The 25,987-nt window shown below is 37.1% G+C and overlaps 2 protein-coding genes across 2 annotated transcripts in view; both read left to right on the top strand.

Moving 5' to 3' along the window:
• Positions 1-1,230, top strand: part of LOC129356152 (retinoblastoma-like protein 1) — a 22,806-nt gene extending 21,576 nt beyond the window's left edge. Inside the window, 1 exon segment of the mRNA XM_055025757.1 lies at positions 872-1,230. Coding sequence (XP_054881732.1) covers positions 872-1,066 — 195 coding nt within the window. The 3' untranslated portion in view covers positions 1,067-1,230.
• Positions 1,231-2,406: 1,176 nt separating this feature from the next.
• On the top strand, positions 2,407-25,416 carry LOC129356158 (transmembrane protein 74B-like). The gene is given in 5 exon segments (XM_055025763.1): positions 2,407-2,475; positions 6,321-6,606; positions 23,869-24,044; positions 24,781-25,095; positions 25,097-25,416. Coding segments are annotated over 5 exon segments (1,092 nt in total). The 3' UTR covers positions 25,343-25,416.
• Positions 25,417-25,987: the final 571 nt, after the last annotated feature.

The following is a 25,987-nucleotide window of genomic DNA, read 5'->3' as shown; positions in this document are numbered from 1 at the left end:
TTTGCTTGTCTCCACACACACTCACACACACTCACACACACTCACACACACAGAGAGAAATACACACAGCTGTCAGCAGACGATGCTCCTGAAAATCAGCTGTTTTCTAAGATATGAATCAGAAAAATAAGATTTCTGACAAAACAAACAATAATACTTTTCTAGACAAATTTCCCATATTTCTGTGCATTTTGTTTCCAGTTTGGTTCTTAACTCACTGAACCACAAATGGATGTGTAACAACAAGCTGCTACTTTCCCCACGTTTGGAACCACGTGGCTTACAGCCAGGTGGCTTTTCTGTGGATTTTTCTTCCACCACCAGGGGGGCTCTTTAGCAGGAAGTGAATCGTTGGAAGTCAAAATTGGAAATGAAGAAGAAAGCGCTGAATTTCATTTGAACCAGTACATGTAGCAGCAGCAAAAACGTTTTCCAACTCAAACCCCTCATCAAGGAAACAACATGAAGAAGTTGATATGATGCAGCTTTTAAGTTGAAGGCGATTGATCCCGCAGGACAGATCGATAGCTGCATAAGCTCAGGGAACAAATCCACGGTTCGGCGTTGTTGACCCAGGACTGCGTCCTTAATAGCAGATTTATTCAGGGTGGAAAACCGAGCCCAGCGGTTTGCAGTCCGGTGCGGCTGATAAATCTACGTTTCCAGTTTCATTTGATAAACTTTGTGGTACGGCTTGTAGTGAGGTGCGCTCTATAGTCCGGAGAATACGGTATTTCAGTGCCGAAAAAAAAGTATTTTTAAATTTCTTCCATGTTTCCACATGATGTTTTTTGTTCCTCCGTTTGTTAAAGTTTAGTTTCTAGTCTTGTTAGTTCTCTGATTTTGCTGATGAACGCGTCCCGGCCTGCAGGAGCTGTCGGACATCAACCGGATGATCCGCCAGGGCGCCGTCAGCAGGAAGAGGGCCTTCACCATGGAGGGCGACGTGATGATGTCATCGGCCTGCGACTCGCCCAGTAAGCGGGCGTGTCCGGAGAGCGGCGGCGGTCCCGACGTCCTGCTGAAGCGCCTGCAGGACGTCGTGTCCGAGCGCCAGAGTCGCTGACGGAGCCTCGGACCTGGATGCCGTGTTCCAGAACCGCCCCGTAGCGGCGGCTCCGCGTGGAGAAAGGTTTCACACGCTGACCTGCTGTCAGTTTGGCCGTTTCCTGAGCGAGTCCGGTTTGAGAAAACGGTCTGAACACAAAACGCTTTAATCCAGATTTTCTGCTGCAGGATTTTTTTTACTGCTAATCTGATCAACTCATGTCCGTCACTCGCCACATTTCCTAGAAATAATTTGAAATCACATAAAACTACTTCATTTTTGTGATTTTATTTGACCTCCAAGTCAATATTGGATTTGTTTTTGAAGTGTTTCAAACTGTGGTCCAGGGGCCGTTTCTGCCCTCCAGTCTGACCTTGTGCGGCCCACGGACATAATTGTTATATCTATTGTTCATATCTATTGTTTTTTACAAGTTGAGACTTTTTGTTTGTTTGGATTGAATCTGCCAATGGAGACCAACCTGGGTTAATGGGTCGCTGTCTCTTTAAGAGCCTTCATCTCATGGTTTTGTTGCAGAAACAGTAAAGATCGTCTCGGGCCGCCAGGTTCCTGTTGGCACATTTTCACAGATGTTTATCAAAGCAGATTTTCTTTTCATTTTCTGGAAATAATTTAGTTTTTTTCCAGACTGCGGTCCAAGGGTCAGAGGTCAGAGGTCAGAGCAAGACTGGCTTGGAGCAGAATCTGATGCTTTTGCTTTATCTTGATGCTAATAGTTTGTCACAAACAAGTGACAGAATTGCAAAAAATATTGTTTATAGTTTCTTTTTTCTTTTTTTATGACTCATATTTAATTTGTAAAAAAATCAAGTTTTAAATATGTTTTGTTAGTTTTATTGGTATTTTTGAGCCTTTCGGTGTGTAGCATCTACACGTCATTCTGCAGATATTACATATTTCACTTCATGTCAAGGTAAAATTAACTAAATGTTTGGTTTTTTTGTAAATCTAGTGTTTAATCAAAATACAATAATGTTGGAGAATTTCTTTCCTTTTATAAAATAAAGTTCATTTCTCTTTTCGGTTATTGTCATAAATTTTTTATTTCATTTTTTCCTTTTTTATCTACAGAGGTTTTGTAAAAAAAAAAAAAAAAAAAGGAATTAAAAGAAGAGCTTGTAATTTCTGCACATTAATTTTCTTCATCAGGATGTTTAACAGAGAATCTGCAGAATCCTAATTCTGACTTTAAGATATTAACATTCCAGGAGTTTTATAAAACAGAGGAAGGACCGACTTCTGGATTGATGACACTCATGCATCAATCTCACCAGACACAGAATGAATTTTAAATAAATAAGAAAATCTAGAAAACAAGCCCATTTAAAAATGCAAAGATGACCGACGTCATGATGAACTCCCCGTCTGTGACCTTTGACCTGATGGCTGCCATGTTGCATTCTCAGGTGACCTTCATGGCTCCCAGATTGTAGCGAAGTTACTAATATTGTCTCTAATATCCAGACATGGCCTGAAGATTATATGATTAAAAACAGATTTCTCACAAAATGCTGATGTCTGTCACATGGATCTATTTTCAGCGGCGGATTAATCACAAAGCTAACTGCGTGCACAGTGAGCGTTGACACTGACAAAGATGAAAAGTCATCTGGATGCTCATTTCTTCCTCATCTGATGTTTTTTTCTGCACTGAATTCTGGGACTTTGTGGCTCCAGAATGAAATAAATGCAATAAATAAATCTGAACCTGGAAAATAAAATGCTTCATGAACGAATCTGGGTTTTTATTGCTGCTGCGTTGGGATCAGCGTGTGTGAGCCGGATAGGAGACTTTTCAATGCAAAGATAAAACAGGTTTAGTTTCTTCACAGCGATTCATGTCTGCAGCACTTTGGATGTGACCAACATTTCATAAAGTAAAATCTGAAAGATTCATGGAAAATCTCCTGTTATTGTGTTTACAGGTTCTGTGGTTTTATCATTTTCATGATTTGCATTTTGCTTTGATTAACTTTTTATTTTGTTTCATTTAATTTTCAACAGAATTCAACAAACCTGCAGTTTTCTCTTTTTATTTTGACCAAAATAGATTTACAGAATAAGAATCACAAAGCTGTAAACGTCTGTAAAGCAAAACTTTACAGACGTTAAGTTTTGCTTTCTGTTCTGTCAATACTTTTTATTTTTTATATGTTTTGTGCACCCAGCCACAGTCTGGATGGATTGAGTTTTTAATAAACATATATCAGCTTTCATGGCCAGAAACTGGCAGCCTGTGATTTCTACAGTTATTAATCCAAAGACATAAAACAAATGTATTTCATATAGTTTATTAATATTTGTTGTAGATGCTGTGTCAAGAAATCCGAGATCATCCCACTTCCCCATGCTGGAGATTTTAGTTTAACAGTAACAACAAATAAAGTTACCTTTAAAATAAGTCACACAAATCACATCTAGATCCAACAGTAGACCCAGACTGCAATAAAATAAATCTGGTTGTGTGTTTTGTTTTGTCTCCTGCAAACTTAGCTTTCGTTATACTTATTTTTTCTATCTAATCATAAGAAATCATAGTCAGAGAGAGATGAGATGGGAAGAGCAGGTTTCCTGGAAATAGAGGAAGTAAGTTTCCAGCTTGCAGATGTATAAAAATAGCTGAGACTATTCTTTGTTTAAAAGCATAAAAGTTTTTAAAGGATAAAATCTAAACATTTTGAGTAATTAGATAAGATTTAAAGTAAAGTACTGATATTAATATTGGTTTACTTATAACAATACTTACTGACACTTGTGGAAAAACGTACAAGTAAAACAAGTAACTAACTTTGATATCAAATAATAAAAGAGTAATAAGTTGTGATTATCATAAACTTATAAATGAATGCTAAATTAAAGAAACTAATAGGTTTATGAATGTGATTTTAACATTGAACTTGAAATGGTGTAAAACATGTATCTGCTATTAAAGATCACTGATGATGTGTTGGAGGTGGATAGAAGGTGAAAGGTCAGGGGTCAAATGGGGACTGATGGAAAAGCAGAGATGACCAAGACCTTATTAGGAGATAGCTTGTTGAACAACTAAAACATGTCAGAGACATGGGAGGAAGATTGAGCAACCCTGAGACATTAGCCAAGACATCAGGACAAAATGTCTCTAAGACAGTGATGGATATGAGTTTATCTGTCCAGTTACCCAATAAAGCACAGCAACAGTGTTAGCCAATGAAAATGCACCGAAAGCGGGTATAAACCCTATATAAAGAGGAATCTTTGGTTGGATCCTCCAGGCAGCTTCGAGTCAAGACCGAGATGGACAAAGAACTCTGCAGCTGAAGAAGAGCCAGAGACACAGAGACGAAGACTGTCCTGTTCACGGACCAATCCATCAGCCCCGCAACATGTGGCTTCAAATCGCACTTCTCTCATCGGCTGGGTTCAGACCCCAAGGACAAAGATGAAGACAAAGATGAAGATCAAGACAAAGACCCAAGTCCTGTGTGACCTCACCATGGATGCAGAGACTAAAGCTCATCAGACCAACAGAGATCCCTGCCTTCATCAATCAACCTCCTCTTCCTCCTGCTGCAACACCTTCTTCATCATCGATCCAGTTCTGGGGTTCGAGACACCAAACTCCGTCCGTCTCTCTAAAGATTCCCTTTTTAGTTCTTAGTATCAGCGTTAGGGAAAGACAGGCTAGATGATTGATTTTACTTATTTGATTATTTCTGCTACTTAATTAAGCTGTACTGACCCTTGCAAAATTGCTTTACTAATAAAATATTTAGCATAAAGAAAATCTAAAAGATGTTGTAGACATTCAATTAATGAGTCACCTCAAAGTTCTTTGATGGTAGTAAAATAGCTGTGATGTTTGATTCTGGGGAAGAAAACTAGGTCATGTTTTATAGGTTGCTTTAGCCCAAATTTAAAACAACATCCTTGGGACTCGCCAGAGTCACTAAAACCAACCTGATTCAGTAACAAGTGCAAGTTGCAAAAAAGAGAAGGAGCGACCGTTAACAGATGTGCTCTGTGGAACTAGTTATCTGTATGTTGCTCAGTCTGGCTAATTCACAGGGGGAAGAAGGGTGAGACATCTGGATGTAGGCCGTAGAAATCAGGAAATCCTTTCTAGAAACCAGCTTAAACAGAGTTTACTTCAGTTCTGGATCAGGTAAATCCCTGCAGATTTAGGAAACTCAATTCACCCGTTAGATGGAGAGCTGGTAGGACATCTCCCCTCTCAGAAGAGGAAGTAGTGACTGAGAGAGGAGAAAGGGAAGGAGAGGGGGTGGGGGGGGGGGGGTAGCGGCAACGACAGCTGACAGCGGCAGCCATGAAGGCTCTCCTGTTGCAGTCTGTGCTACAGCGGTTCTGTCAAAGCTTCTGACTGAAAACAGCCTGTTCCCCTCCTGGCCTGTGGGGGCGCTGCACCAAGAACCACTGCAGGAAACGACACTAAAACCTCTGAACACACTGAGAGCAACTTCCTGTTTCACCAGATGAAACAAGATGGAGGCATCAGAGTTTAGTGATTTCTCTTTAGTCTTTAGCTGAAGACCAGGAGCCATTTCTGCTGCTAATGCTAGGCTAGCATGTTAGCTTTGGTTGGATTTATCCAGAATGCCCTGCGCTGTAGTTGGAGTTTGATTCTCATCTCACCAAACAAACCGAACTTCCCTGGTAAACAAACTGGAGTTTGATTGAAGTGGACTGAACAAGGACAGTGCAAGTGCAGCTTAAACCTCCTCTTCCAAGGTCCTGCAGCAGCAAGCTGTGCTGCGGTGCAGATACAAACTGTATACTAACAGAAGAGGAGACCTGATTTCGGTTATTTCAGCTGTCTTCTATGCCTCTTCTGCATCCAGAAACATTTTTATTTTCCTTTAACTTGTGAAAATGATCCAAAAGCTTCAAATCAAACTGTTGTTCCCCTCAGTGACCGCCAGGGGGAGCTGCAGCTTCACAGCATCCTGGCGGAATAGAAAAGGATTTTTTCGTTTCTTGCTTTTAAAGAAAAAGTGAAACAACTGAAATATCCTTCGTGACATTTTCGGCCAGCTGCATCGATGGAGCCTTTAAAACCTTAAATCGGAGCTTTTGTCGCAGCTGCAGCTGCTGCTGGAGGTCAAAGGCAGCAGAACCAACCTGAAAACCACAGACTGCTTCTGCGCATGGTCAGAGGCAGGCACCATCCTCATCCTCTCTCTCCGCCTTCCTCACTCGCCGTGCAGCCGCCTCCATGTCCGGATGAAGATGATGAAGATGCTCCCGGCTGCAGCTCCAGCTGAGCCTCCAGCCTCCCGCTGACCGTCGGTCCTCCATCAGCCCGGGACGAGGCGCCTGCTGCGGGGAGGAGCAGCGCGTCCAGCGCGTCCAGCCGGTCGTGTGTCCACCGGCTGCAGATTTCACACACACACGGACAGCAGGAGTGTCTTGGACCAAATTGTTGGCAGCTTGCATCACAAGGTCACTTTGCTGGAACGGTGCCTTGCTCGTGGGCTCGCAGGCTGCCGCTGCTGAATGTGTGTCAGTGGGCCACCGGAAAAACAGACTCGACATTCCAGGTTCGTTTTATGCGTGACATCCCGCATCAGCAGCAGTTAAGGGGAGGTGGTGTCAGGGCTCACCTCTCCTTTAATGGTCACACTGCTTCTGACACATCCGAACCGAACCCCGGCCGTCACAGGCGCAGAGAACCCAGAACACAGCGGGAGGAACATTTCCTGCTGCTGGCCCTTTAAGGGACCTGAAGTTGAACCGCCTTCAGCTCTCGCGGCTTCCTGGTGAGATTCCCAACATTTTCCAACATTTCTGCTTTGGATGGAGACGAGCTATGAACACCAGCAGATTTTGAAATGAGTTTTATGGCTGGACTTTGACTAGGCCAATCTAGCATTGGTTTGGTAGACCAAGGTGGGAAATTCTGACTCTCCAGTTGGAAAAGTCAACTGGAACCAATCAGAAATCAGATTTCCCCAAACTTGGCGATTCAACATGGCCGCCTCACATCACCAGGGGCAGACTGGTGGAGGAAACATGTTTTACAGCCTGGAAAACACTGCAAAACTTTTGCTCATTCGGGCCGAACGTGACAAAGGAGCTGCTGCCAAAATTTAAACCTTGAAATGACTGAAAATCTGATTTTCTTTTCTACCTTCTTAGTAATACACCAAATGTGAACTATTTTAATTCAATGAACTATATTTTTAGGACAAAATGGAATCATAGATTTAAAACTTCAAATGTTTTTTGCATGTTTTCCTTGAAAAACATCCAGTTTGATTAAAATGATAAAACTGAAGAAATAGTTCAGCCCAGTTTTACTCCAGCAGCTGAAAGCGGGTCCGTCTGCGCACCAGAACCAGAACCTTCCCTGTTACCATGGCAACAGGGAAGCAGACAGCTTGCGAGACATGATGACTGTGTCTTGATTTAAAAGTCATAGTTTTGTCCTAGTTTTGAATTGTAGTGAGGGGCCACAAAAATCAGGCCAGGGGCCACAAATGGCCCCCGAGACTCAGGTTGAACACCGTTGATCTACAATAGGTGTCACCAGCAACGTCTGCAACTCTAGACTGACCGACCTCTGCAGCAGAACCAACCTGACTTTACAGCAACTAAAGACTCTCAAGCAACTAAAGACTTTACAGCAACTAAAAACCTTACAGCAACTAAAGACTTTACAGCAACTAAAGACTTTACAGCAACTAAAGACTACAGCAACTAAAGACTTTACAGCAACTAAAGACTTTACAGCAACTAAAAACCTTACAGCAACTAAAGACTTTACAGCAACTAAAGACTTTACAGCAACTAAAGACTCTCAAGCAAGTAAAGACTTTACAGCAACTAAAGACTTTAGAGCAACTAAAGACTCTCAAGCAACTAAAGACTTTACAGCAACTAAAGACTTTACAGCAACTAAAGACTTTACAGCAACTAAAGACTCTACAGCAACTAAAGACTTTACAGCAACTAAAGACTCTCAAGCAACTAAAGACTTTACAGCAACTAAAGACTTTAGAGCAACTAAAGACTCTCAAGCAACTAAAGACTTTACAGCAACTAAAGACTTTACAGCAACTAAAGACTTTACAGCAACTAAAGACTCTCAAGCAACTAAAGACTTTACAGCAACTAAAGACTTTACAGCAACTAAAGACTTTACAGCAACTAAAGACTCTCAAGCAACTAAAGACTTTACAGCAACTAAAAACCTTACAGCAACTAAAGACTTTACAGCAACTAAAGACTTTACAGCAACTAAAGACTACAGCAACTAAAGACTTTACAGCAACTAAAGACTTTACAGCAACTAAAAACCTTACAGCAACTAAAGACTTTACAGCAACTAAAGACTTTACAGCAACTAAAGACTCTCAAGCAAGTAAAGACTTTACAGCAACTAAAGACTTTAGAGCAACTAAAGACTCTCAAGCAACTAAAGACTTTACAGCAACTAAAGACTTTACAGCAACTAAAGACTTTACAGCAACTAAAGACTCTACAGCAACTAAAGACTTTACAGCAACTAAAGACTCTCAAGCAACTAAAGACTTTACAGCAACTAAAGACTTTAGAGCAACTAAAGACTCTCAAGCAACTAAAGACTTTACAGCAACTAAAGACTTTACAGCAACTAAAGACTTTACAGCAACTAAAGACTCTCAAGCAACTAAAGACTTTACAGCAACTAAAGACTTTACAGCAACTAAAGACTTTACAGCAACTAAAGACTCTCAAGCAACTAAAGACTTTACAGCAACTAAAGACTTTAGAGCAACTAAAGACTTTACAGCAACTAAAGACTTTACAGCAACTAAAGACTTTAGAGCAACTAAAGACTTTACAGCAACTAAAGACTATACAGCAACTAAAGACTTTAGAGCAACTAAAGACTTTACAGCAACTAAAGACTCTCAAGCAACTAAAGACTTTACAGACACTAAAGACTTTACAGCAACTAAAGACTTTACAGCAACTAAAGACTCTACAGCAACTAAAGACTTTAGAGCAACTAAAGACTTTACAGCAACTAAAGACTCTCAAGCAACTAAAGACTTTACAGCAACTAAAGACTATACAGCAACTAAAGACTTTACAGCAACTGAAGACTCTCAAGCAACTAAAGACTTTACAGCAACTAAAGACGTTACAGCAACTAAAGACTATACAGCAACTAAAGACTTTACAGCAACTAAAAACTTTACAGCAACTAAAGACTTTACAGCAACTTAAAACTTTACAGCAACTAAAGACTTTACAGCAACTAAAGACTCTACAGCAACTAAAAACTTTACAGCAACTAAAGACCAACAAACTGAAAACAAAAATAATAAAACTAAATAAAACAATAAAAAAACTGTAAAGTCTTTAGTTGCTGTAAAGTCTTTAGTTGCTGTAAAGTCTTTAGTTGCTGTTAGTCTTTAGTTGCTGTAAAGTCTTTTTTTGCTGTAAACTATTTAGTTGCTGTTAGTCTTTAGTTGCTGCAGTTTTTAGTTGCTGTAGTCTTTAGTTGCTGTAGTCTTTAGTTGCTGTAAAGTCTTTAGTTGCTGTAAAGTCTTTAGTTGCTGTAAAGTCTTTAGTTGCTGTTAGTCTTTAGTTGCTGTAAAGTCTTTTTTTGCTGTAAACTATTTAGTTGCTGTTAGTCTTTAGTTGCTGCAGTTTTTAGTTGCTGTAGTCTTTAGTTGCTGTAGTCTTTAGTTGCTGTAAAGTCTTTAGTTGCTGTTAGTCTTTAGTTGCTGTAAAGTCTTTAGTTGCTGTTAGTCTTTAGTTGCTGTAAAGTCTTTAGTTGCTGTTAGTCTTTAGTTGCTGTAAAGTCTTTAGTTGCTGTAAAGTCTTTTTTTGCTGTAAACTATTTAGTTGCTGTTAGTCTTTAGTTGCTGTAGTCTTTAGTTGCTGTAAAGTCTTTAGTTGCTGTAAAGTCTTTAGTTGCTGTTAGTCTTTAGTTGCTGTAAAGTCTTTAGTTGCTGTTAGTCTTTAGTTTGCTGTAAAGTCTTTTTTTGCTGTAAACTATTTAGTTGCTGTAGTTTTTAGTTGCTGTAGTTTTTAGTTGCTGTTAGTCTTTAGTTGCTGTAGTCTTTAGTTGCTGTAAAGTCTTTAGTTGCTGTAAATTCTTTAGTTGCTGTTAGTCTTTAGTTGCTGCAGTTTTTAGTTGCTGTAGTCTTTAGTTGCTGTAGTCTTTAGTTGCTGTAAAGTCTTTAGTTGCTGTTAGTCTTTAGTTGCTGTAAAGTCTTTAGTTGCTGTTAGTCTTTAGTTGCTGTAAAGTCTTTAGTTGCTGTTAGTCTTTAGTTGCTGTAAAGTCTTTAGTTGCTGTTAGTCTTTAGTTGCTGTAAAGTCTTTAGTTGCTGTTAGTCTTTAGTTGCTGTAAAGTCTTTTTTTGCTGTAAACTATTTAGTTGCTGTAGTTTTTAGTTGCTGTTAGTCTTTAGTTGCTGTAGACTTTAGTTGCTGTAAAGTCTTTAGTTGCTGTAAATTCTTTAGTTACTGTTAGTCTTTAGTTGCTGCAGTTTTTAGTTGCTGTAGTCTTTAGTTGCTGTAGTCTTTAGTTGCTGTAAAGTCTTTAGTTGCTGTTAGTCTTTAGTTGCTGTAAAGTCTTTAGTTGCTGTTAGTCTTTAGTTGCTGTAAAGTCTTTAGTTGCTGTTAGTCTTTAGTTGCTGTAAAGTCTTTAGTTGCTGTTAGTCTTTAGTTGCTGTAAAGTCTTTAGTTGCTGTTAGTCTTTAGTTGCTGTAAAGTCTTTTTTTGCTGTAAACTATTTAGTTGCTGTTAGTCTTTAGTTGCTGTAGTCTTTAGTTGCTGTAAAGTCTTTAGTTGCTGTAAAGTCTTTAGTTGCTGTAAAGTTTTTAGTTGCTGTAAAGTCTTTAGTTGCTCTAAAGTCTTTAGTTGCTGTAGTCTTTAGTTGCTGTAAAGTTTTTAGTTGCTGTTAGTCTTTAGTTGCTGTAAAGTCTTTAGTTGTTGAGAGTCTTTAGTTGCTGAAAAGTCTTTAGTTGCTGTAAAGTTTTTAGTTGCTGTTAGTCTTTAGTTGCTGTAAAGTCTTTAGTTGCTGTTAGTCTTTAGTTGCTGTAAAGTCTTTAGTTGCTGTAAAGTCTTTTGTTGCTGTTAGTCTTTAGTTGCTGTAAAGTCTTTAGTTGCTCTAAAGTCTTTAGTTGCTCTAAAGTCTTTAGTTGCTGTAGTCTTTAGTTGATGTAAAGTTTTTAGTTGCTGTAAAGTCTTTAGTTGCTTGAGAGTCTTTAGTTGCTGAAAAGTCTTTAGTTGCTGTAAAGTTTTAGTTGCTGTTAGTCTTTAGTTGCTGTAAAGTCTTTAGTTGCTGTAAAGTCTTTTGTTGCTGTTAGTCTTTAGTTGCTGTAAAGTCTTTAGTTGCTCTAAAGTCTTTAGTTGCTGTAAAGTCTTTAGTTGCTGTAAAGTCTTTAGTTGCTCTAAAGTCTTTAGTTGCTCTAAAGTCTTTAGTTGCTGTAAAGTCTTTAGTTGATGTAAAGTTTTTAGTTGCTGTAAAGTCTTTAGTTGCTGTTAGTCTTTAGTTGCTGTAAAGTCTTTAGTTGCTGTTAGTCTTTAGTTGCTGTAAAGTCTTTTGTTGCTGTAAAGTCTTTTGTTGCTGTAGTTTTTAGTTGCTGTTAGTCTTTAGTTGCTGTAAAGTCTTTAGTTGCTGTAAAGTCTTTAGTTGCTGTTAGTCTTTAGTTGCTGTAAAGTCTTTAGTTGCTGTAAAGTCTTTAGTTGCTGTAAAGTCTTTAGTTGCTGTTAGTCTTTTGTTGCTGTAAAGTCTTTTGTTGCTGTTAGTCTTTAGTTGCTGTAAAGTCTTTAGTTGCTGTTAGTCTTTAGTTGCTGTAAAGTCTTTAGTTGCTGTTAGTCTTTAGTTGCTGTAAAGTCTTTTGTTGCTGTAAAGTCTTTGTTGCTGTAGTTTTTAGTTGCTGTTAGTCTTTAGTTGCTGTAAAGTCTTTAGTTGCTGTAAAGTCTTTAGTTGCTGTTAGTCTTTAGTTGCTGTAAAGTCTTTAGTTGCTGTAAAGTCTTTAGTTGCTGTAAAGTCTTTAGTTGCTGTTAGTCTTTTGTTGCTGTAAAGTCTTTTGTTGCTGTTAGTCTTTAGTTGCTGTAAAGTCTTTAGTTGCTGTAAAGTCTTTAGTTGCTGTTAGTCTTTAGTTGCTGTAAAGTCTTTAGTTGCTGTTAGTCTTTAGTTGCTGTAAAGTCTTTTGTTGCTGTAAAGTCTTTTGTTGCTGTAGTTTTTAGTTGCTGTTAGTCTTTAGTTGCTGTAAAGTCTTTAGTTGCTGTAAAGTCTTTAGTTGCTGTTAGTCTTTAGTTGCTGTAAAGTCTTTAGTTGCTGTAAAGTCTTTTGTTGCTGTTAGTCTTTAGTTGCTGTAAAGTCTTTAGTTGCTCTAAAGTCTTTAGTTGCTCTAAAGTCTTTAGTTGCTGTAGTCTTTAGTTGATGTAAAGTTTTTAGTTGCTGTAAAGTCTTTAGTTGCTTGAGAGTCTTTAGTTGCTGAAAAGTCTTTAGTTGCTGTAAAGTTTTTAGTTGCTGTTAGTCTTTAGTTGCTGTAAAGTCTTTAGTTGCTGTAAAGTCTTTTGTTGCTGTTAGTCTTTAGTTGCTGTAGTCTTTAGTTGCTGTAAAGTCTTTAGTTGCTGTAAAGTCTTTAGTTGCTGTAAAGTTTTTAGTTGCTGTAAAGTCTTTAGTTGCTCTAAAGTCTTTAGTTGCTGTAGTCTTTAGTTGCTGTAAAGTTTTTAGTTGCTGTTAGTCTTTAGTTGCTGTAAAGTCTTTAGTTGTTTGAGAGTCTTTAGTTGCTGAAAAGTCTTTAGTTGCTGTAAAGTTTTTAGTTGCTGTTAGTCTTTAGTTGCTGTAAAGTCTTTAGTTGCTGTTAGTCTTTAGTTGCTGTAAAGTCTTTAGTTGCTGTAAAGTCTTTTGTTGCTGTTAGTCTTTAGTTGCTGTAAAGTCTTTAGTTGCTCTAAAGTCTTTAGTTGCTCTAAAGTCTTTAGTTGCTGTAGTCTTTAGTTGATGTAAAGTTTTTAGTTGCTGTAAAGTCTTTAGTTGCTTGAGAGTCTTTAGTTGCTGAAAAGTCTTTAGTTGCTGTAAAGTTTTTAGTTGCTGTTAGTCTTTAGTTGCTGTAAAGTCTTTAGTTGCTGTAAAGTCTTTTGTTGCTGTTAGTCTTTAGTTGCTGTAAAGTCTTTAGTTGCTCTAAAGTCTTTAGTTGCTGTAAAGTCTTTAGTTGCTGTAAAGTCTTTAGTTGCTCTAAAGTCTTTAGTTGCTCTAAAGTCTTTAGTTGCTGTAAAGTCTTTAGTTGATGTAAAGTTTTTAGTTGCTGTAAAGTCTTTAGTTGCTGTTAGTCTTTAGTTGCTGTAAAGTCTTTAGTTGCTGTTAGTCTTTAGTTGCTGTAAAGTCTTTTGTTGCTGTAAAGTCTTTTGTTGCTGTAGTTTTTAGTTGCTGTTAGTCTTTAGTTGCTGTAAAGTCTTTAGTTGCTGTAAAGTCTTTAGTTGCTGTTAGTCTTTAGTTGCTGTAAAGTCTTTAGTTGCTGTAAAGTCTTTAGTTGCTGTAAAGTCTTTAGTTGCTGTTAGTCTTTTGTTGCTGTAAAGTCTTTTGTTGCTGTTAGTCTTTAGTTGCTGTAAAGTCTTTAGTTGCTGTTAGTCTTTAGTTGCTGTAAAGTCTTTAGTTGCTGTTAGTCTTTAGTTGCTGTAAAGTCTTTTGTTGCTGTAAAGTCTTTTGTTGCTGTAGTTTTTAGTTGCTGTTAGTCTTTAGTTGCTGTAAAGTCTTTAGTTGCTGTAAAGTCTTTAGTTGCTGTTAGTCTTTAGTTGCTGTAAAGTCTTTAGTTGCTGTAAAGTCTTTAGTTGCTGTTAGTCTTTTGTTGCTGTAAAGTCTTTTGTTGCTGTTAGTCTTTAGTTGCTGTAAAGTCTTTAGTTGCTGTAAAGTCTTTAGTTGCTGTTAGTCTTTAGTTGCTGTAAAGTCTTTAGTTGCTGTTAGTCTTTAGTTGCTGTAAAGTCTTTTGTTGCTGTAAAGTCTTTTGTTGCTGTAGTTTTTAGTTGCTGTTAGTCTTTAGTTGCTGTAAAGTCTTTAGTTGCTGTAAAGTCTTTAGTTGCTGTTAGTCTTTAGTTGCTGTAAAGTCTTTAGTTGCTGTAAAGTCTTTTGTTGCTGTTAGTCTTTAGTTGCTGTAAAGTCTTTAGTTGCTCTAAAGTCTTTAGTTGCTCTAAAGTCTTTAGTTGCTGTAGTCTTTAGTTGATGTAAAGTTTTTAGTTGCTGTAAAGTCTTTAGTTGCTTGAGAGTCTTTAGTTGCTGAAAAGTCTTTAGTTGCTGTAAAGTTTTTAGTTGCTGTTAGTCTTTAGTTGCTGTAAAGTCTTTAGTTGCTGTAAAGTCTTTTGTTGCTGTTAGTCTTTAGTTGCTGTAAAGTCTTTAGTTGCTCTAAAGTCTTTAGTTGCTGTAAAGTCTTTAGTTGCTGTAAAGTCTTTAGTTGCTGTAAAGTCTTTAGTTGCTGTTAGTCTTTAGTTGCTGTAAAGTCTTTAGTTGCTGTTAGTCTTTAGTTGCTGTAAAGTCTTTTGTTGCTGTAAAGTCTTTTGTTGCTGTAGTTTTTAGTTGCTGTTAGTCTTTAGTTGCTGTAAAGTCTTTAGTTGCTGTAAAGTCTTTAGTTGCTGTTAGTCTTTAGTTGCTGTAAAGTCTTTAGTTGCTGTAAAGTCTTTAGTTGCTGTAAAGTCTTTAGTTGCTGTTAGTCTTTTGTTGCTGTAAAGTCTTTTGTTGCTGTAGTTTTTAGTTGCTGTTAGTCTTTAGTTGCTGTAAAGTCTTTAGTTGCTGTAAAGTCTTTAGTTGCTGTTAGTCTTTAGTTGCTGTAAAGTCTTTAGTTGCTGTAAAGTCTTTAGTTGCTGTTAGTCTTTAGTTGCTGTAAAGTCTTTTGTTGCTGTAAAGTCTTTTGTTGCTGTAGTTTTTAGTTGCTGTTAGTCTTTAGTTGCTGTAAAGTCTTTAGTTGCTGTAAAGTCTTTAGTTGCTGTTAGTCTTTAGTTGCTGTAAAGTCTTTAGTTGCTGTAGTCTTTAGTTGCTGTAAAGTCTTTTGTTGCTGTAAAGTCTTTAGTTGCTGTAAAGTGTTTAGTTGCTGTAAAGTCTTTAGTTGCTGTTAGTCTTTAGTTGCTGTAAAGTCTTTAGTTGCTGTAAAGTCTTTAGTTGCTGTAAAGTCTTTAGTTGCTGTTAGTCTTTTGTTGCTGTAAAGTCTTTAGTTGCTGTAAAGTCTTTTGTTGCTGTAGTTTTTAGTTGCTGTTAGTCTTTAGTTGCTGTAAAGTCTTTAGTTGCTTGAGAGTCTTTAGTTGCTGAAAAGTCTTTAGTTGCTGTAAAGTTTTTAGTTGCTGTTAGTCTTTAGTTGCTGTAAAGTCTTTAGTTGCTGTAAAGTCTTTTGTTGCTGTTAGTCTTTAGTTGCTGTAAAGTCTTTAGTTGCTCTAAAGTCTTTAGTTGCTGTAAAGTCTTTAGTTGCTGTAAAGTCTTTAGTTGCTGTAAAGTCTTTAGTTGCTGTTAGTCTTTAGTTGCTGTAAAGTCTTTAGTTGCTGTTAGTCTTTAGTTGCTGTAAAGTCTTTTGTTGCTGTAAAGTCTTTTGTTGCTGTAGTTTTTAGTTGCTGTTAGTCTTTAGTTGCTGTAAAGTCTTTAGTTGCTGTAAAGTCTTTAGTTGCTGTTAGTCTTTAGTTGCTGTAAAGTCTTTAGTTGCTGTAAAGTCTTTAGTTGCTGTAAAGTCTTTAGTTGCTGTTAGTCTTTTGTTGCTGTAAAGTCTTTTGTTGCTGTAGTTTTTAGTTGCTGTTAGTCTTTAGTTGCTGTAAAGTCTTTAGTTGCTGTAAAGTCTTTAGTTGCTGTTAGTCTTTAGTTGCTGTAAAGTCTTTAGTTGCTGTAAAGTCTTTAGTTGCTGTTAGTCTTTAGTTGCTGTAAAGTCTTTTGTTGCTGTAAAGTCTTTTGTTGCTGTAGTTTTTAGTTGCTGTTAGTCTTTAGTTGCTGTAAAGTCTTTAGTTGCTGTAAAGTCTTTAGTTGCTGTTAGTCTTTAGTTGCTGTAAAGTCTTTAGTTGCTGTAGTCTTTAGTTGCTGTAAAGTCTTTTGTTGCTGTAAAGTCTTTAGTTGCTGTAAAGTGTTTAGTTGCTGTAAAGTCTTTAGTTGCTGTTAGTCTTTAGTTGCTGTAAAGTCTTTAGTTGCTGTAAAGTCTTTAGTTGCTGTAAAGTCTTTAGTTGCTGTTAGTCTTTTGTTGCTGTAAAGTCTTTAGTTGCTGTAAAGTCTTTTGTTGCTGTAGTTTTTAGTTGCTGTTAGTCTTTAGTTGCTGTAAAGTCTTTAGTTGCTGTAAAGTCTTTAGTTGCTGTTAGTCTTTAGTTGCTGTAAAGTCTTTAGTTGCTGTAAAGTCTTTAGTTGCTGTAAAGTCTTTAGTTGCTGTTAGTCTTTTGTTGCTGTAAAGTCTTTTGTTGCTGTTAGTCTTTAGTTGCTGTAAAGTCTTTAGTTGCTGTAAAGTCTTTAGTTGCTGTTAGTCTTTAGTTGCTGTAAAGTCTTTAGTTGCTGTTAGTCTTTAGTTGCTGTAAAGTCTTTTGTTGCTGTAAAGTCTTTTGTTGCTGTAGTTTTTAGTTGCTGTTAGTCTTTAGTTGCTGTAAAGTCTTTAGTTGCTGTAAAGTCTTTAGTTGCTGTTAGTCTTTTGTTGCTGTAAAGTCTTTAGTTGCTGTAAAGTCTTTAGTTGATGTAAAGTTTTTAGTTGCTGTTAGTCTTTAGTTGCTGTAAAGTCTTTAGTTGCTCTAAAGTCTTTAGTTGCTGTAAAGTCTTTAGTTGCTGTTAGTCTTTAGTTGCTGTAAAGTCTTTAGTTGCTGTTAGTCTTTAGTTGCTGTAAAGTCTTTTGTTGCTGTAAAGTCTTTTGTTGCTGTAGTTTTTAGTTGCTGTTAGTCTTTAGTTGCTGTAAAGTCTTTAGTTGCTGTAAAGTCTTTAGTTGCTGTTAGTCTTTAGTTGCTGTAAAGTCTTTAGTTGCTGTAAAGTCTTTAGTTGCTGTAAAGTCTTTAGTTGCTGTTAGTCTTTTGTTGCTGTAAAGTCTTTTGTTGCTGTAGTTTTTAGTTGCTGTTAGTCTTTAGTTGCTGTAAAGTCTTTAGTTGCTGTAAAGTCTTTAGTTGCTGTTAGTCTTTAGTTGCAGTAAAGTCTTTAGTTGCTGTTAGTCTTTAGTTGCTGTAAAGTCTTTAGTTGCTGTAAAGTCTTTAGTTGCTGTTAGTCTTTAGTTGCTGTAAAGTCTTTTGTTGCTGTAAAGTCTTTTGTTGCTGTAGTTTTTAGTTGCTGTTAGTCTTTAGTTGCTGTAAAGTCTTTAGTTGCTGTAAAGTCTTTAGTTGCTGTTAGTCTTTTGTTGCTGTAAAGTCTTTAGTTGCTGTAAAGTCTTTAGTTGATGTAAAGTTTTTAGTTGCTGTTAGTCTTTAGTTGCTGTAAAGTCTTTAGTTGCTCTAAAGTCTTTAGTTGCTGTAAAGTCTTTAGTTGCTGTTAGTCTTTAGTTGCTGTAAAGTCTTTAGTTGCTGTTAGTCTTTAGTTGCTGTAAAGTCTTTTGTTGCTGTAAAGTCTTTTGTTGCTGTAGTTTTTAGTTGCTGTTAGTCTTTAGTTGCTGTAAAGTCTTTAGTTGCTGTAAAGTCTTTAGTTGCTGTTAGTCTTTAGTTGCTGTAAAGTCTTTAGTTGCTGTAAAGTCTTTAGTTGCTGTAAAGTCTTTAGTTGCTGTTAGTCTTTTGTTGCTGTAAAGTCTTTTGTTGCTGTAGTTTTTAGTTGCTGTTAGTCTTTAGTTGCTGTAAAGTCTTTAGTTGCTGTAAAGTCTTTAGTTGCTGTTAGTCTTTAGTTGCTGTAAAGTCTTTAGTTGCTGTTAGTCTTTAGTTGCTGTAAAGTCTTTAGTTGCTCTAAAGTCTTTAGTTGCTGTAAAGTCTTTAGTTGCTGTTAGTCTTTAGTTGCTGTAAAGTCTTTAGTTGCTGTTAGTCTTTAGTTGCTGTAAAGTTTTGTTGCTGTAAAGTCTTTTGTTGCTGTAGTTTTTAGTTGCTGTTAGTCTTTAGTTGCTGTAAAGTCTTTAGTTGCTGTAAAGTCTTTAGTTGCTGTTAGTCTTTAGTTGCTGTAAAGTCTTTAGTTGCTGTAAAGTCTTTAGTTGCTGTAAAGTCTTTAGTTGCTGTTAGTCTTTTGTTGCTGTAAAGTCTTTTGTTGCTGTAGTTTTTAGTTGCTGTTAGTCTTTAGTTGCTGTAAAGTCTTTAGTTGCTGTAAAGTCTTTAGTTGCTGTTAGTCTTTAGTTGCAGTAAAGTCTTTAGTTGCTGTTAGTCTTTAGTTGCTGTAAAGTCTTTAGTTGCTGTAAAGTCTTTAGTTGCTGTTAGTCTTTAGTTGCTGTAAAGTCTTTTGTTGCTGTAAAGTCTTTTGTTGCTGTAGTTTTTAGTTGCTGTTAGTCTTTAGTTGCTGTAAAGTCTTTAGTTGCTGTAAAGTCTTTAGTTGCTGTTAGTCTTTAGTTGCTGTAAAGTCTTTAGTTCCTGTAGTCTTTAGTTGCTGTTAGTCTTTAGTTGCTGTAAAGTCTTTTGTTGCTGTAAAGTCTTTAGTTGCTGTAAAGTGTTTAGTTGCTGTAAAGTCTTTAGTTGCTGTAGTCTTTAGTTGCTGTAAAGTCTTTAGTTGCTGTAAAGTCTTTAGTTGCTGTTAGTCTTTAGTTGCTGTAAAGTCTTTAGTTGCTCTAAAGTCTTTAGTTGCTCTAAAGTCTTTAGTTGCTGTAAAGTCTTTAGTTGATGTAAAGTTTTTAGTTGCTGTAAAGTCTTTAGTTGCTTGAGAGTCTTTAGTTGCTGAAAAGTCTTTAGTTGCTGTAAAGTTTTAGTTGCTGTAAAGTCTTTTGTTGCTGTTAGTCTTTAGTTGCTGTAAAGTCTTTAGTTGCTGTAAAGTCTTTAGTTGCTGTAAAGTCTTTTGTTGCTGTTAGTCTTTAGTTGCTTTAAAGTCTTTAGTTGCTCTAAAGTCTTTAGTTGCTGTAAAGTCTTTAGTTGCTGTAAAGTCTTTTGTTGCTGTTAGTCTTTAGTTGCTGTAAAGTCTTTAGTTGCTCTAAAGTCTTTAGTTGCTCTAAAGTCTTTAGTTGCTGTAAAGTCTTTAGTTGATGTAAAGTTTTTAGTTGCTGTAAAGTCTTTAGTTGATGTAAAGTTTTTAGTTGCTGTTAGTCTTTAGTTGCTGTAAAGTCTTTAGTTGCTCTAAAGTCTTTAGTTGCTCTAAAGTCTTTAGTTGCTGTAAAGTCTTTAGTTGATGTAAAGTTTTTAGTTGCTCTAAAGTCTTTAGTTGCTGTAAAGTCTTTAGTTGCTGTAAAGTTTTTAGTTGCTGTAAAGTCTTTTGTTGCTGTTAGTCTTTAGTTGCTGTAAAGTCTTTAGTTGCTGTAAAGTCTTTAGTTGCTGTAGTCTTTTGTTGCTGTTAGTCTTTAGTTGCTTTAAAGTCTTTAGTTGCTCTAAAGTCTTTAGTTGCTGTAAAGTCTTTAGTTGCTGTAAAGTCTTTTGTTGCTGTTAGTCTTTAGTTGCTGTAAAGTCTTTAGTTGCTCTAAAGTCTTTAGTTGCTCTAAAGTCTTTAGTTGCTGTAAAGTCTTTAGTTGATGTAAAGTTTTTAGTTGATGTAAAGTTTTTAGTTGCTGTTAGTCTTTAGTTGCTGTAAAGTCTTTAGTTGCTCTAAAGTCTTTAGTTGCTCTAAAGTCTTTAGTTGCTGTAAAGTCTTTAGTTGATGTAAAGTTTTTAGTTGCTCTAAAGTCTTTAGTTGCTGTAAAGTCTTTAGTTGCTGTTAGTCTTTAGTTGCTGTAAAGTCTTTAGTTGCTGTAAAGTCTTTAGTTGCTGTTAGTCTTTAGTTGCTGTAAAGTCTTTAGTTGCTGTTAGTCTTTAGTTGCTGTAAAGTCTTTTGTTGCTGTAAAGTCTTTTGTTGCTGTAGTTTTTAGTTGCTGTTAGTCTTTAGTTGCTGTAAAGTCTTTAGTTGCTGTAAAGTCTTTAGTTGCTGTTAGTCTTTAGTTGCTGTAAAGTCTTTAGTTGCTGTAAAGTCTTTAGTTGCTGTAAAGTCTTTAGTTGCTGTTAGTCTTTTGTTGCTGTAAAGTCTTTAGTTGCTGTAGTTTTTAGTTGCTGTTAGTCTTTAGTTGCTGTAAAGTCTTTAGTTGCTGTAAAGTCTTTAGTTGCTGTTAGTCTTTAGTTGCTGTAAAGTCTTTAGTTGCTGTAAAGTCTTTAGTTGCTGTTAGTCTTTAGTTGCTGTAAAGTCTTTAGTTGCTGTAAAGTCTTTAGTTGCTGTTAGTCTTTAGTTGCTGTAAAGTCTTTAGTTGCTGTTAGTCTTTAGTTGCTGTAAAGTCTTTTGTTGCTGTAAAGTCTTTTGTTGCTGTAGTTTTTAGTTGCTGTTAGTCTTTAGTTGCTGTAAAGTCTTTAGTTGCTGTAAAGTCTTTAGTTGCTGTTAGTCTTTAGTTGCTGTAAAGTCTTTAGTTGCTGTAAAGTCTTTAGTTGCTGTAAAGTCTTTAGTTGCTGTTAGTCTTTTGTTGCTGTAAAGTCTTTAGTTGCTGTAGTTTTTAGTTGCTGTTAGTCTTTAGTTGCTGTAAAGTCTTTAGTTGCTGTAAAGTCTTTAGTTGCTGTTAGTCTTTAGTTGCTGTAAAGTCTTTAGTTGCTTTAAAGTCTTTAGTTGCTGTTAGTCTTTAGTTGCTGTAAAGTCTTTTGTTGCTGTAAAGTCTTTTGTTGCTGTAGTTTTTAGTTGCTGTTAGTCTTTAGTTGCTGTAAAGTCTTTAGTTGCTGTAAAGTCTTTAGTTGCTGTTAGTCTTTAGTTGCTGTAAAGTCTTTAGTTGCTGTAGTCTTTAGTTGCTGTTAGTCTTTAGTTGCTGTAAAGTCTTTTGTTGCTGTAAAGTCTTTAGTTGCTGTAAAGTGTTTAGTTGCTGTAAAGTCTTTAGTTGCTGTTAGTCTTTAGTTGCTGTAAAGTCTTTAGTTGCTGTAAAGTCTTTAGTTGCTGTAAAGTCTTTAGTTGCTGTTAGTCTTTTGTTGCTGTAAAGTCTTTAGTTGCTGTAAAGTCTTTTGTTGCTGTAGTTTTTAGTTGCTGTTAGTCTTTAGTTGCTGTAAAGTCTTTAGTTGCTGTAAAGTCTTTAGTTGCTGTTAGTCTTTAGTTGCTGTAAAGTCTTTAGTTGCTGTAAAGTCTTTAGTTGCTGTAAAGTCTTTAGTTGCTGTAAAGTCTTTAGTTGCTGTTAGTCTTTTGTTGCTGTAAAGTCTTTTGTTGCTGTTAGTCTTTAGTTGCTGTAAAGTCTTTAGTTGCTGTAAAGTCTTTAGTTGCTGTTAGTCTTTAGTTGCTGTAAAGTCTTTAGTTGCTGTTAGTCTTTAGTTGCTGTAAAGTCTTTTGTTGCTGTAAAGTCTTTTGTTGCTGTAGTTTTTAGTTGCTGTTAGTCTTTAGTTGCTGTAAAGTCTTTAGTTGCTGTTAGTCTTTAGTTGCTGTAAAGTCTTTAGTTGCTGTTAGTCTTTTGTTGCTGTAAAGTCTTTAGTTGCTGTAAAGTCTTTAGTTGATGTAAAGTTTTTAGTTGCTGTTAGTCTTTAGTTGCTGTAAAGTCTTTAGTTGCTCTAAAGTCTTTAGTTGCTGTAAAGTCTTTAGTTGCTGTTAGTCTTTAGTTGCTGTAAAGTCTTTTGTTGCTGTAAAGTCTTTTGTTGCTGTAGTTTTTAGTTGCTGTTAGTCTTTAGTTGCTGTAAAGTCTTTAGTTGCTGTAAAGTCTTTAGTTGCTGTCAGTCTTTAGTTGCTGTAAAGTCTTTAGTTGCTGTAAAGTCTTTAGTTGCTGTAAAGTCTTTAGTTGCTGTTAGTCTTTTGTTGCTGTAAAGTCTTTTGTTGCTGTAGTTTTTAGTTGCTGTTAGTCTTTAGTTGCTGTAAAGTCTTTAGTTGCTGTAAAGTCTTTAGTTGCTGTTAGTCTTTAGTTGCAGTAAAGTCTTTAGTTGCTGTTAGTCTTTAGTTGCTGTAAAGTCTTTAGTTGCTGTAAAGTCTTTAGTTGCTGTTAGTCTTTAGTTGCTGTAAAGTCTTTTGTTGCTGTAAAGTCTTTTGTTGCTGTAGTTTTTAGTTGCTGTTAGTCTTTAGTTGCTGTAAAGTCTTTAGTTGCTGTAAAGTCTTTAGTTGCTGTTAGTCTTTAGTTGCTGTAAAGTCTTTAGTTCCTGTAGTCTTTAGTTGCTGTTAGTCTTTAGTTGCTGTAAAGTCTTTTGTTGCTGTAAAGTCTTTAGTTGCTGTAAAGTGTTTAGTTGCTGTAAAGTCTTTAGTTGCTGTAGTCTTTAGTTGCTGTAAAGTCTTTAGTTGCTGTAAAGTCTTTAGTTGCTGTTAGTCTTTAGTTGCTGTAAAGTCTTTAGTTGCTCTAAAGTCTTTAGTTGCTCTAAAGTCTTTAGTTGCTGTAAAGTCTTTAGTTGATGTAAAGTTTTTAGTTGCTGTAAAGTCTTTAGTTGCTTGAGAGTCTTTAGTTGCTGAAAAGTCTTTAGTTGCTGTAAAGTTTTTAGTTGCTGTAAAGTCTTTTGTTGCTGTTAGTCTTTAGTTGCTGTAAAGTCTTTAGTTGCTGTAAAGTCTTTAGTTGCTGTAAAGTCTTTTGTTGCTGTTAGTCTTTAGTTGCTTTAAAGTCTTTAGTTGCTCTAAAGTCTTTAGTTGCTGTAAAGTCTTTAGTTGCTGTAAAGTCTTTTGTTGCTGTTAGTCTTTAGTTGCTGTAAAGTCTTTAGTTGCTCTAAAGTCTTTAGTTGCTCTAAAGTCTTTAGTTGCTGTAAAGTCTTTAGTTGATGTAAAGTTTTTAGTTGCTGTAAAGTCTTTAGTTGATGTAAAGTTTTTAGTTGCTGTTAGTCTTTAGTTGCTGTAAAGTCTTTAGTTGCTCTAAAGTCTTTAGTTGCTCTAAAGTCTTTAGTTGCTGTAAAGTCTTTAGTTGATGTAAAGTTTTTAGTTGCTCTAAAGTCTTTAGTTGCTGTAAAGTCTTTAGTTGCTGTAAAGTTTTTAGTTGCTGTAAAGTCTTTTGTTGCTGTTAGTCTTTAGTTGCTGTAAAGTCTTTAGTTGCTGTAAAGTCTTTTGTTGCTGTTAGTCTTTAGTTGCTTTAAAGTCTTTAGTTGCTCTAAAGTCTTTAGTTGCTGTAAAGTCTTTAGTTGCTGTAAAGTCTTTTGTTGCTGTAAAGTCTTTAGTTGCTGTAAAGTCTTTAGTTGCTGTAAAGTCTTTAGTTGCTGTTAGTCTTTAGTTGCTGTTAGTCTTTAGTTGCTGTAAAGTCTTTTGTTGCTGTAAAGTCTTTTGTTGCTGTAGTTTTTAGTTGCTGTTAGTCTTTAGTTGCTGTAAAGTCTTTAGTTGCTGTAAAGTCTTTAGTTGCTGTAAAGTCTTTAGTTGCTGTAAAGTCTTTTGTTGCTGTAAAGTCTTTAGTTGCTGTAAAGTGTTTAGTTGCTGTAAAGTCTTTAGTTGCTGTAGTCTTTAGTTGCTGTAAAGTCTTTTGTTGCTGTAAAGTCTTTAGTTGCTGTAAAGTGTTTAGTTGCTGTAAAGTCTTTAGTTGCTGTAGTCTTTAGTTGCTGTAAAGTCTTTTGTTGCTGTAAAGTCTTTAGTTGCTGTAAAGTGTTTAGTTGCTGTAAAGTCTTTAGTTGCTGTAAAGTCTTTTGTTGCTGTAAAGTCTTTAGTTGCTGTAGTTTTTAGTTGCTGTTAGTCTTTAGTTGCTGTAAAGTCTTTAGTTGCTGTAAAGTCTTTAGTTGCTGTAAAGTGTTTAGTTGCTGTAAAGTCTTTAGTTGCTGTAGTCTTTAGTTGCTGTTAGTCTTTTGTTGCTGTAAAGTCTTTAGTTGCTGTAGTTTTTAGTTGCTGTTAGTCTTTAGTTGCTGTAAAGTGTTTAGTTGCTGTAAAGTCTTTAGTTGCTGTAAAGTTGTTTTTTGTTTGTGTCCCGCAGTCCGGACGCAGCGGCTCGGTGACGTCATGAGCCACAGCCGATGGAGTCTCTGAACGCCGTGGAGCTGCGGGAGCTGCAACGCTGCGGCCCGTCCAGCGGGGGGCGCTGCGCCGCCGGAGGCTTCGAGAACGTCTCCTACCAGCAGGACGAGGAGCTGGACGAACCGGGACCGGATGCGACCCGCGCTGTCCGTCCGGAACCAGCACGGTGATAGGATTTGTTTCACCTAATGAATCGATTATTGCAATAAAATTCCAGCGGTGAATCATCGTGAACAGAAGAAAGTGAGAGAAAAACACTGAGCAGGAAAAATGTCCAGAAATCTGATGCGTTCAATATCAGACCACTACTTCCGGTCTGGAGTCTGTTTCAAATCCACCAGACAGACTGAACTATTTATTTACTGCACTATTTATCGTTACTGTTTTCCTTGTTATTGAATTCCTCGGCTTCCTGGGGAGTTCCCGCCGTTTTGGGCTTGGAAATAAACAGACATACTTTGACATCCAGGTTGTTGCTCAGCGTCTCACTGATTCTGCTCTGATTTCACCTTTTATTGTTTTATTTAGTTTTATTATTTTTGGTTTCAGTTTGTTGGGTTTTGCTTCACTGCAAAAACCACACTAGTTCTGTTTAGTTCATTCATTTCAAACACCACAAAACTTAAGTTATTAACAACTTTTTATTATGATAAAGGAGAACTAGAACTTTATTAAATCAATGTTAAAGAATTATTGATTAAAAATAAACTCCTGTGTTTCCTGAAAAGTTACTTTTATGTTAGTTTTCTTGATAAGATATTTGCACCAGAAGCAGCAGATTTAGTGTTTTGCAGTGCAGATCAACATTTCTCATATTTTTCTGCATATTTTTTCTCCATCTTTGATCCTTATTAAAATATTATTTATGTATTTTTAACACGATTCTTCTCCTGCACCTGCAGGTTTCTCCAGAGTCGTGTGACGATGAGGATGGCGGGGCTGCCGGAGGAGGAGGTGATGGTGGTGCGGGCCTGGCGGCGCCGGACCCGGCCGACGGCCGCTCTGCGGACCTGGGCTTCGTTGTGGCGCTGGTTCTGCTGGTGAGCGGCATCGTGCTGGTGGTGGTGGCCTACACCGTCCCCCGGGACGCCGGCGTTGATCCGGACTCGGTGTCGGCGCGGCAGATGGAGAAGCTGGAGCTGCACTACGCCCGGCTGGGCTCGCACCTGGACAGGTGCATCATCGCAGGCCTGGGCCTGCTGACGCTGGGCGGGATGTTTCCTGTCCGTCCTGCTCATGGTCTCCATCTGCCGGGGCGAGATGTACCGCCGCGCCGCCTTCGTCCGGCCCAAAAGGACCTACGGCTCCATCAGCCTGAGGATGAAGCAGCTGGCGACCGGAGAGGCGGACGGAGACGGGGTGGAGCGGGTTCTGGTGGAAAACACACAGCCGGGGTCCAGCCGGGACCAGAACTCAGAACCGAGCAGGACGCCGGCTGCGGCTTCAGCTGCATGTGGAGTTTAGTCGGAATTGATCCGGTTGGATCCGGTTTGGTTCAGTTGGATCCCAGCTGTCAGAAGCCAACCAATCAGACGGCTTTGTGACGTTGGCAGACAGGAAGTGGAGCGGTAAGGCCCGGTGGACCAGAACTCCTCTGGAGATTATGAAACATCAGAATTACTGCAAACTGAAATACTCAACCAGTATTTTCGTTTTTAGTGCAAATACTCCAATTTACTTGAAATAAGACAAAACTCTGGTAGTTTATATCTCCTGCAGCAGCTTGTTGTCAGAATATAATCTCTGAACATTTATTTGAAGTACATTTCGTCTCCTCTAGCTGATTCTTTACTTCTAAAACCTTTTAAACAATATTAAGGAATCATTGACTTAAATCAAACTTCTTGCTGAAGATTTACTTGTAAGTTGTTTTTGTCTTATTTCAAGTATTTTAGAGATATTTTCACTAAAAACTGAACTAAAATACTTGCAGTGTAATAATTCCTGCTATTTTAATCCTATTAAAACTATAAAAAGCACATTATTTAGAAACAGAAATTATGAATAATGTTTTAGTTTCAAACCACTTCAGTCACATTTTAATTATAGACAGAATATACATTTAATTATTTTCATCATTAATAAAATAGGGCAGAGAGATTTGTTGAT

The sequence above is a fragment of the Poeciliopsis prolifica genome, unplaced genomic scaffold, assembly GCF_027474105.1.
Source record: "Poeciliopsis prolifica strain line A6 unplaced genomic scaffold, Auburn_PproV2 SCAFFOLD158, whole genome shotgun sequence".
NCBI lineage: Eukaryota > Metazoa > Chordata > Actinopteri > Cyprinodontiformes > Poeciliidae > Poeciliopsis > Poeciliopsis prolifica.
Note: the sequence above shows the minus strand (reverse complement) of the source record. Positions and strands in the feature narration are given on the sequence as shown.